Source organism: Aethalodelphis obliquidens, unplaced genomic scaffold (assembly GCF_003676395.1).
Source record: "Aethalodelphis obliquidens isolate GAN/ISIS:26980383/991018 unplaced genomic scaffold, ASM367639v1 scaffold21, whole genome shotgun sequence".
Lineage (NCBI taxonomy): Eukaryota > Metazoa > Chordata > Mammalia > Artiodactyla > Delphinidae > Aethalodelphis > Aethalodelphis obliquidens.
The window spans coordinates 27876803-27886683 of NW_020837965.1; the positions used below are offsets into that span (position 1 = coordinate 27876803).

Here is a 9881-nt window from a genome sequence, read left to right on the forward strand (position 1 = left end):
CAGCCTGCCTGCCCTGCCTCACCCCCCCTTCCCGCAGAAACCGCAACGAAGGCGCTTCCTCCCGGTTCGCCCCCTGCCTTGCGACCGGCCCAGCACTGCCCTGGGTGCCCTGTGGGGCCAGCTGTCCTCTCCCCGTGGAGCTGGAGCATAGGTGCAAACTACCAGGTATAAAGTGAGTAAGTTACAGAAATGTGATGTACAGCACAGGGAATTATATTATAATAACTTTATATGGAGTGTAATCTCTACAGATGCTGAATCACTGTGTTGTACGCCTAGAATTAATACAACATTGTAAGTCAGCTACCTCAGCGGAAAAAAACCAGGGAGACACACCAGATCCCTGAAGATCTCTATGCCGTCAGTGGGAGACGGAGCAGATGCCATCTGGGAGCTCCCACCGCAAGGCCTCCTGGCTGGGTAAAGACTCGTATTAAGAGTTTCTGGGTCCAGGACTCGATGTCAGCTTGTTCTTTCATTAATCCAACTTGGAACCGTTGCGCCAGCATCTTCCAAACCTACAGAAAGAAAGAAGAGCCGTGAACGCCACCCACGTGTGTCTCTTCTCAGTTTCCTTTGTGTCACGTGGGCCTGGGGCTCAAATTTATGTATACAGCCCCAGATGGGTAAAGAACCTCCAGGATGAGTGATGTACACAGAGTGGTTCTGGGTTGGTCGCCATCCCGGGTTCCCACAAAAGCAAATGCAAATCATGTCTGGAGAAAGGCCTCTTCAGCCCAGGACCCTCCACTGCCCCACAGTACGGCTAGCCCAGGATGAACTCCTGGTCAAAGGTCATAAAACACACCATGAGCGACACTAGAATGAAATAACAAATAAAATTGTATTGGAACTTCCCTGGCAGTCCAGTGGTTAAGACTCCGTGCTTCCAATGCAGGGGTCATGGGTCTGATCCCTGGTAGGGGAACTAAGATCCCACATGCCGTGCAGATTGGCCAAAAAAAAACCCAAAAAAAGATTAGAAAAGAGCAAAAGAATATAAACTATAGCCAGAGCTGGAAAGGCATCACACTGAGAAAGATAATGACTCAGAAGAAAGCTTTGTAAAAAGCTCAATAAGAGAATTAAATAACGGGTTAGACGCAGCTAAAATAAGAATAAGTCAGCGGGGACTTCCCTGGTGGCGCAGGGGTTAAGAATCCACCTGCCAATGCAGAGGACACGGGTTCAAGTCCTGGTCCAGGAAGATCCCACATGCCACGGAACAGCTAAGCCTGTGCACCACAATTACTGAGCTCACGTGCCACAACTACTGAAGCCCGTGTGCCTAGAGCCCGTGCTCCGCAACAAGAGAAGCCACCGCAATGAGAAGCCCGCGCACCGCAACGAAGAGCAGCCCCCACTCACCGCAACTAGAGAAAAGCCCGCCTGCATCAACGAAGACCCAACACAGCCAAATATAAATAAATAAACTTATAAGAAAAGAAAAGAATAAGTCAGTGATGAGAAAGACGAGAGGAAGTTATCCAAATGCAATGCACAGGAATGTGGAAGTAGAAGCTGTGAGATGGGTTGATGGCAGAGAGGACTGAGTGACAAAGTGGAACATATCTACTTGGTGTTCCTGACAAGGGAAAGGGAAGAGCAGGGGAGAGGACGTATTCACAGAGAGAACAGAGAGGAATTTTCCAGAACTGGGAAAGACATGTGCTGTGGGTTGAATTGTGTCCACCAAAACGACGTTAAAGTCCTAACACCCAGGACCTGCGAATGTGACCTTATTTGGAAATGGGGTCTTTACAGATGATCAAATTAAGATGAGGTCGCTGTGATGGACCCTAATGCAACATGACTGGTGTCCTTAGAAAAAGGGAAATGTGGGCACAGAGACGGATGACGTGAAGACACAGGGGGAACGCCACAGACAGGCCAGGGAACCCCAGGGGCCCCCAGAAATGAGGGGAGAGCCTCCCTCTCCCTCCTGGCCTCAGAAGGAACCAACCCTGCCGACACATTGATTTGGGTCTCCTAGACTTCAGAACTGGGAGACAGTGAATTTCTGCTGTTTAAGCTGCCCAGTCTGTGATACTTCGCTACAACAGCCCTAGCAAACGAATACAACATGTATCCACGGCTACAGGAAGCATAATGTATGCCAGGACAAAAGGAAGAAAAGGAAACTACACCTAGTTACATCATGGTAACAGACATCGACAACGAGAATCCGCTAAACACAAGCAGAGCAAAGGAGTCCTTGCAAAGGAGTGACAGCAGGTCTCCCAATGATGATGGAACCCGGAAGACTTTGGGGTTCCAGACAAAATGACTGTCAGTTAAGAATTCTGTACCTAGAAAAGTCATTTCAGTAATGAAGGAGAATTAGAGACATTTTCATGTTACTAAAAACTGAGCATTTGTCAACACGCTCCCAGTTCATGGAAAATAATGGGCAACTGAGAATTTTATCCCCAGCTGAACGATTAGTCAAGTCTGTTGATGAAAATTCAAGGAACTATCAAGTTAAGAAGAAAAAAGCGAACTTCATTCAAGCCAACTGAGGATTCTCACTGGGGAAGCAGATTCTCAGAAGCTCTGAGGACGGTCCTGCTTGCTCGGAGTGGAAGACACAGTCACGCACATTTTCGGGACAAAGGATCGTACGTCAGAATGACATGCGGCATTTTACATAAAGGTCACCAAGGAGGCACAGCCCAGGGAAGCACGTACAAAGTGGGCAGCGGGTCACCGTGACCCCTACAGAGCTGGGAAGGAACGCTATTCTTTAAGAAGTTGCACTGCCAGCGTCAGAAGAAAGGAAAAATCAATCTCTACAGGGGGGCAGGCAGGCCCACCTTTGAGGACCTCTGGCTAAGGTGTGACGCAGATGCACCTGGCACACTAGGGAGGGAGGAGGCCCAAACAAACACAGAGAGAGAACTTTACGTTTAATTTTTTCCTGTCCTGCCTTAAAATATAAATTTTATATAAAGTCCATTCTAAAAGATTATTTCAGGAAGAAGGACGGTGATCACAGAGGGAAGCTCTGAAATAAAAGAAGGAATGATGAGTAGATAAATCCATAAAAGTGAGTAATTCTTAAACACACCCTGAGTGGATAAAATAATTATAAGATGCAAAATTTGTTGGGGGGGGTTCTTTTTGTTTTGTTTTGTTTTTTTTGGCTGTGCCGCACGGCTTGTGGGATCTCAGTTCCCTGACCATGGATGGAACCCGGGCCATGGCAGTGAAAGCCCGGAATCCTAACCAGTAGGCCACCAGGGAACTCCCTTTGGGGTTTAAATAATAATAATAATAGTATTACAAGCTGGAATTTAGGAAAAAAATGACAACAGCAGAATATAAGGAGGAGATCACTGGAGTTGAAGTATTCAGACGTCTTCACATAGTTCAGGAAGAGGGAACGATGTTTCTTATGTATATATCTTCTCATGTCTGTGGGGCGAAATTTTAAAGATAAGCTGAGTCGTGTGGAAACACACCACCTCCTAACACCGGTGGATCAGCACAACCAAAGCGTAGTTACTGCTGATGCGAAGTCTGCTGCCGATCGAGCCCGAGGAGCTCTCCCATCGGGGCTGCACGGTCAGAGCCCCGAACAGACAGGAGGGAAGAGTGGTGCTTCCTACACCCGGGATTAAAGGCTTCAGAAGAGAACTGACGTAACGCCCTTTCACTCACAAGGCATCGGTCAGGACCTGTTTGGTGACCTGCCGGACCACAGGGTGGCCAGAGCAGAGTCCTCCCCTGCGTCTGTGTGAGTTTCCATCACAAAGCATCATCCCCCAAAGCCTAGAATGAAGGGAACAGGAGAAAATGGAATAAGAAAAACAATCCAGAGGGCTTCCCTGGTGGTGCAGTGGTTGAGAGTCCACCTGCCGATGCAGGGGACACGGGTTCGAGCCCTGGTCTGGGAGGATCCCACATGCCGCGGAGCAACTAAGCCCGTGCACCACAACTACTGAGCCTGCGCTCTAGAGCCCGTGAGCCACAGCTGCTGAGCCCACGCGCCACAACTACTGAAGCCCGTGTGCCGAGAGCCTGTGCTCTGCAATGAAGAGTAGGCCCCTGCTTGCCACAACTAGGGAAAGCCCGTGTGTAGCAACAAAGGCACAACGCAGCCAGAAATTTAAAAATAAATAAATTTATTTTTTTAAAAAAAAGGAAGGAATGAAGAGAGCAGCCGAAGGGAGGAAAAGAAAACCAAATCCAAAAACAAAAAGCAAAGAGAAGGGCTATTCTAAAGGCCGCTGTCTGCGGGGGCGGGGGGGGCAGGGGGCATGGGGTGGGCGGGGGGTGAAAGGGTCCTGTATTCAGAGAGTCCTGGTCGGCAGGGTGGTGGCGGGATGGGGCAGGCGGAGGCAGAAATCCTTGCTGGGGACCCAGGCTGAGCACCAGCGAACTATAGCCAGGCGTGCCTTTGCAGGCAGCCCAGTAAGCCACCGACCTGCGTTCTCCCGGATGGGGGTCCTAGCTGCCTCCATTTCCCAACCTCCCTTGCAGCTAGATGCAGCCATGTGACTAAGTTCTGAATCATGAGACATAAATGGAAGTGCCCTGTGGGACCTCCAGGATGGTTCCTCTGGGATATCCCTTATGCTCTGCTAGGAACATGAGGTGATGGCTGAGCTCCAGCAGCAATTATGGGGCCATGAGGCTGCCAGTCAACCCTAGGGATTGGGAGCTGTGAGCTGGAGGGACCTGGCTCCTGATGGCTGTGGAGCCAGCACCATCCCTAGGCTGCCAGCCCCAGAATCTGGTCAGTGTGATGGAGAAAAACAACGTTCAAGCCCTGGTTCCTCAAGTCAAGTGTCTCGGCACCAAAACTAACTCAGATGCATAAGCCTGTGACTTGGGGTTGGGGGGTGGGGAGGGATTTTCTCTGGATGTGAAAGTTTTCAGCCCCACCCCCTGGCTGGCCCACCCACCTCCAGATGTCTGTCAAGGGCGTAGAGGGAGGTACTCAGGAAGAAAAGCAAGTGGCCAGAAGGGGAAGCAGCAGGCTGCAGAGAGGAGGCAGGTGGGACCTGATCGGGCTCTCGCTGGCGAGCTGAGGGCCTGCGTCTGTGGCAAAGCCAAGATGAACGCCAAGGCAGGACCCCTGGAGGTAAGTGCCGGTGAGGCCAGAGGGGACAGTCAGGCCAAAGGTCCTGAGACGGGGACTTTGGTCCACTGCCCCCTGGCCCCGTGCTGCCAGCAGCCCTGGGCCCAAAGGGTCATCAAGTCTCCAGCTAGGCCTGCAGAGCACCCATTCCTCTGCCAGTCTGTGCAGCCAGGACCGCCAGGGCCTCGGCGTCTCCTAGAGAGCTCAGAGCAGGCCCTCCCTCTGCCCCAGCCTGGGCTGGGCAGCTGTGCCACATGCCCTGCGCGGCAGGAAGTCCCACCCCTTCACCCATGCCTGCAGGGTCCCACAGCTGCCCAGCACAGGGCTGGGGGGAGCTCAGAGCTGTCCCATGGGAGTCTCCAGCCCGTCACGGCCCTGAGATGCCAGCGCTAGTGGGTCATCCTCTCCCAACAGCCAGCCCCACCCCTGGACACGCAGGGTCCCCAGGGCTGCAGCTGCCCAGAGCCTCCTTGGACGGCTGACCTCCCCAGGCCCCGTTGGTTCCCAAGGGGATGGGTGGCCCGGCAGGTGCCTCGGCCGTGCTCCGAGTCCCCGATGGGGGCCGTGGGGGCAGGGCTGCTGCGCCCCAACCTTCCTGTCTGCCTGGGGCCCCGGGCGGTGCAGCAGAGGCGCATCTGTCCAAGGATGCCCTGGGGCCCCGCCCAGGACCACACCCCGATTGCCTCTCCTGAGGGTCAGTGAAGGGGCCTGGGGCCTGTTCACTGTGAAGGCCTGATGCGGCCCCCAGCCCTCCCCAGGCAGGCAGGGGAGGGGCAGGCCCCCGAGTGCTCCTCTGTGGCGTGCGGGTGGGGAAGCACCCTGACTCCCCTCTATGGGGGCTCCTGGCAGGGAGGGGCACCGGGCCTCGGGCACTCTGCCTGAGTCCCCCTCTCTCACTCTGCTTTCTGGGGCCCCGCCTCCCAGTAACGGTTCTGGCTCAGGGCAGACGCAGCCCCCAGGCCCAGCTCCTATGGCCGCCCCTTCCCCACACGGAGGCGGGCCAGCGTGTCCTGTGGAAGGACACCTGCTCCCTGGGCCCCAGCGCATGGCCAAGCTGCACTCATGCAGGCAGCGCAGCCCAGGCCCCGGGCCGCAGGGACCACTTCCCCACCAAGGCCAGGAGGGAGGGCTGCACCCACCCCTCGCGGCTGCCTCGGAGGTTGGCTGGCCGGGTGGGGCGGGGCGGGGGTCCCTGTCGCTGCGCATGGGCCCCTCCCTGCACTTCGGGGGGGCCGCGCCGAGCTCGGGAGCGTCCCACTCGTGGTGGCGTTTGAGGCTGCTTTGGGGAGCGGCCCAACTCCAGCCGGGGCCCAGCCGGCCTGGCTTCCAGCTCCTCGTGGGAGTGACCACTCTGAGGGGACAAGACGCGTCCTCCGTCCCCAGCGGGCTGCAGAGTCCTGCTGCACCGGGAGAGCCCTGCTGGCAGCATCAAGGCGTCCCGACTCAGCCCCCAGCCCCGTGAACAGCAACACTCTCTCTGTGCCGGGTCTCCCCAGCCAGGACAAGGGCTGCTGCCCGGCGCCCAGGAGGGGCTGCAAGGGGCCAGGACGGGGGCGCCCAGCCCGGGAAGGGAAGCAGCTATTTACCGGCCAGCCTTGAGAGGGCCGGGCTGGAAAGCAGAAGTGGCATCAGACTCGTTGAGGTTGTAACTGAAACAAGGAACTGAGATTCAGACACACACATGCCCGCCGAGAGGGGGTCCGAGAGGGAGAGCAGCGGGTCACGTGTGTCCCGGGAACAGACCAGGGTGCACACACACACGCATGCACACAAGTGATGGGCACAGCACTCGCCAGCTTCAGGCCAGGCTGTGCTGAGGGTGTGACCGTGGGCAGGAGTGGGTGGCTGTAGGGTCCCCACGAGGTGGTGGCCCCTGTGCCCAGCTGCCCAGACACTGTGGAGCCACTGCAGCCGGGCCTGGAGCTGTGGGTGATGCCAGGTCGCCCCAAGCAGGTGTGGACGCCTATGCAGACCACATTGGTGGCCCCCGCGTGGCCCCGATCCACGCCAGCCCTCAGCCCACGGGACAGGGGGGCACGCCCAGTGGGACTTGGGGGCCTGAGGGGGGGGCTCAGCAGCCTCACAGGACCCCTGGACAGAACTAGCCACGGGGGAAGGGGGCACCCTGACCAGAGGGCTGCCCGGCACCTGCCACGTGCCCTGTCTTGGGGGACCTGGGAAGATGGCCAGTGACCATGTGGCCCCGGGCTGCGTCCTGGCGGTGGGCTCAGGCCTGCGTGGCCCCGTCCTCGCCAGCCCCGCCCAGCGGCAGGCCTGGCCTCCCTGGCAGCAGGGACGGTCTGTCTCAGCGCTGGAGAGGCCATCAGGCCCACCGGAAGAGCATGGCCACGCCCCGGGGACCCCGTGGTGACGCCCTCCTCCGGTTGCAGGTGCGGGGGGCTCTGGCCCTGCTGTGTCTGAGCGCGGTGACCCTCACCTACGTGCTGTGGCAAGTGCTCTCTCCCTCCGCCTGGGGCCACGTGCGCCCCGAGGAAGGGCCCACCACGTCTCGGGGCCTTGGCTCCAGCCTGGCCTGGGCGCCCCTGGGAGGGGAGGCCCGGCGGCATCAGCAGAACGACTCCTGCCGGTGAGTGAGCCTGTGAGGTCTGCGGGGTGGCCGCCGCCTGCCTTCCCCCTGGGGCTCCCCAGCGGGACGAGCATCGCCCTCTGCCACCTCCTGTTGGAAGAGGCAGGTTCCGGGGAGGGTGGGCTGTGAGGCAGGGGGAGTGGTCGGGGGAGGGGGAGAAGCCCCGAACTGTATGGGCCGGAGTGGGGGCGGGGGCGGGGACGACTTGGGGCGCTCTTTGCAGCAAACGCAGGCCGCCACCCAGAGACTCCGACAAGGCCGCTAGCCCAGGTCCTACCTGGGGTGGAGTCGCAGCCCCCGCCCCTCCCGCCCCGCTGGGGGGCCCTGGAATCCCAGCACACCCCCAGCATACCCCCAACCCCCACTGGCTCAGCCCTCCCTTCTGGGTCAGCCCGGGCGTCTCCAAGGCCTCCACAGCTGCAGGAGCCCAGACCCAACACGGCTGCCGGGCTCCGCAAGCGACAGCCCTGAGCAGACAGCACCTGGGCTTGGGGTGGGCCTGGGCCCCAACTTCCCTGCTCTCAGGCCCCCCACTCAGGCCCCTCCCTGGGGTACTCCTGGGTGTCAGGCCTGCCCTGCCCAGTCTGGCCTGCAGCGCCCTCCCTGCACCCTCAGCCTGGGCTCAGCCCTCCTGCTTGGCTGGACGGGATGGAACAGGTGAGGTGAGGCTGGCTGGTGGCTCCTGCGCTCACACCTGCCACCTCCCTCCGCAGGCTTGTCCTCGTGGAAAGCATCCCCCAGGACCTGCCGCCTGCACCAGGCAGCCCGTCTGCCCAGCCCCTGGCCCGGGCCTGGCTGCAGCTGCTGGACGCCGCCCGGGAGAGTGTCCACGTGGCCTCCTTCTACTGGTCCCTCACGGGGCCCGACACTGGGGTCAATGACTCTTCTTCCCGGCTGGTGCGCCACCCCTCCCCTGACTCGGAGGCTGCGGGCCGTCCAGGGGCCAGGCACACAGCAAGCCCGGAGGGCAGCACATCTGTGGGCGGTCAGAGGCGGCCTCCTGGGGAAGTCTGGGCCCTTTCTGGTGGGATGGGGGTGGCCTCTCACCGCTGGCCTGCTCTCTCAGGGAGAGGCCCTTCTGCAGAAGCTGCAGCAGCTGCTGGACAGAAACGTTTCCCTGGCTGTGGCCACCAGCACCCCGACACTGGTCCAGAACTCCACCGACCTGCAGGTCCTGGTGGCCCGAGGTAGGTTCCTGCCGTCCTGGGCCTGGGGACGGGCGAGAGCAGTGGGGCCACCCGGTAGGGGGAGGCCGGGAGCCCAGCGCCGCAAGCGCCTTCAAGTGGGCTTCCCCGGGGGCTGGTTCCAGGGAGCTGGACGTGTCATTTCCCAGGAGGCAGAGCACAGGGTGGTCTCTGGGCCTTGCTGAGCCCAGCCGCTTCAACCTGTGGGTGGGGGCTTGGCCGGGAGCCAGAGGCAGCAGGGACAATCCTCACAGAGCCGGGCTGCCTGGAGGGACCGAGGCTGGTCAATGCCTCAGTTTTCCCATCTGTAAAATGGGAATAACAGCATCAACTGAGTAGGACTGCTGTGAGGAGAAAGGAATCCACCCAACTGCAAAGAAAGAGCTGAGAATCTGGCTCAGCACGAAGTGGGTTCACCGCACCGTCCTGCACCCTCGTCAGGTGCCCAGGTGCGACACGTGCCCATGGGAAGGCTCACCGGTGGCGTTTTGCACTCCAAGTTCTGGGTCGTGGATGGGCGGCACGTCTATGTGGGCAGCGCCAACATGGACTGGCGGTCGCTGACACAGGTGAGTCCCTGAGCCCCAAGACGGGAGACCCCATGTTCCCATGTGGGCAGTCACCCTGGGGGAAGTGGCCATGTCTGTAACATCGCTGTGGTAGAAGCACCCGCAGACGGGTTACGGGATTCTAAGGGCACTGAGCTCCTGCTGCGGAAGGTCACATAACCGCCCGGAAAGATGCTCGCGGCACCTTATCCGGGAACCCATGCAGACAAAGCGCGACCCCTTCTAGGAAAAGCAATGCTCTGGCCGTGAGTCCAAACGGGGACAGCAGCTGCCGCTTAGCAGTGGAGAGGGATTTTTTTTTCTTTCTTTGTGCATTTATGCGTTTTCTATTGTCTGTTGGTAATAAACACGTATTGCCCTTGGAATACAATGTTGAGGAGAACAGGGACCCGCAGGGCACCCCACCCATGGCCCCCCCCCGCACCCCCCCCCCCCGCCCCCCCCCCCCCCCCCCCCCC

At 59.0% G+C, this 9881-nt stretch overlaps 1 protein-coding gene across 1 annotated transcript in view; it reads left to right on the top strand.

The window, feature by feature from the left end:
- The first annotated feature begins 4958 nt into the window (after window positions 1–4958).
- The window catches only part of PLD4 (phospholipase D family member 4), a 12368-nt gene continuing 7445 nt past the window's right edge, over window positions 4959–9881 (top strand). Inside the window, exons 1-5 of the mRNA XM_027120760.1 lie at window positions 4959–5086; window positions 7474–7670; window positions 8384–8567; window positions 8737–8857; window positions 9296–9423. Of these exons, the coding sequence (XP_026976561.1) occupies window positions 5060–5086; window positions 7474–7670; window positions 8384–8567; window positions 8737–8857; window positions 9296–9423 (657 nt within the window). The 5' untranslated portion in view covers window positions 4959–5059. The remainder of the gene's footprint in view (window positions 5087–7473; window positions 7671–8383; window positions 8568–8736; window positions 8858–9295; window positions 9424–9881) is intronic.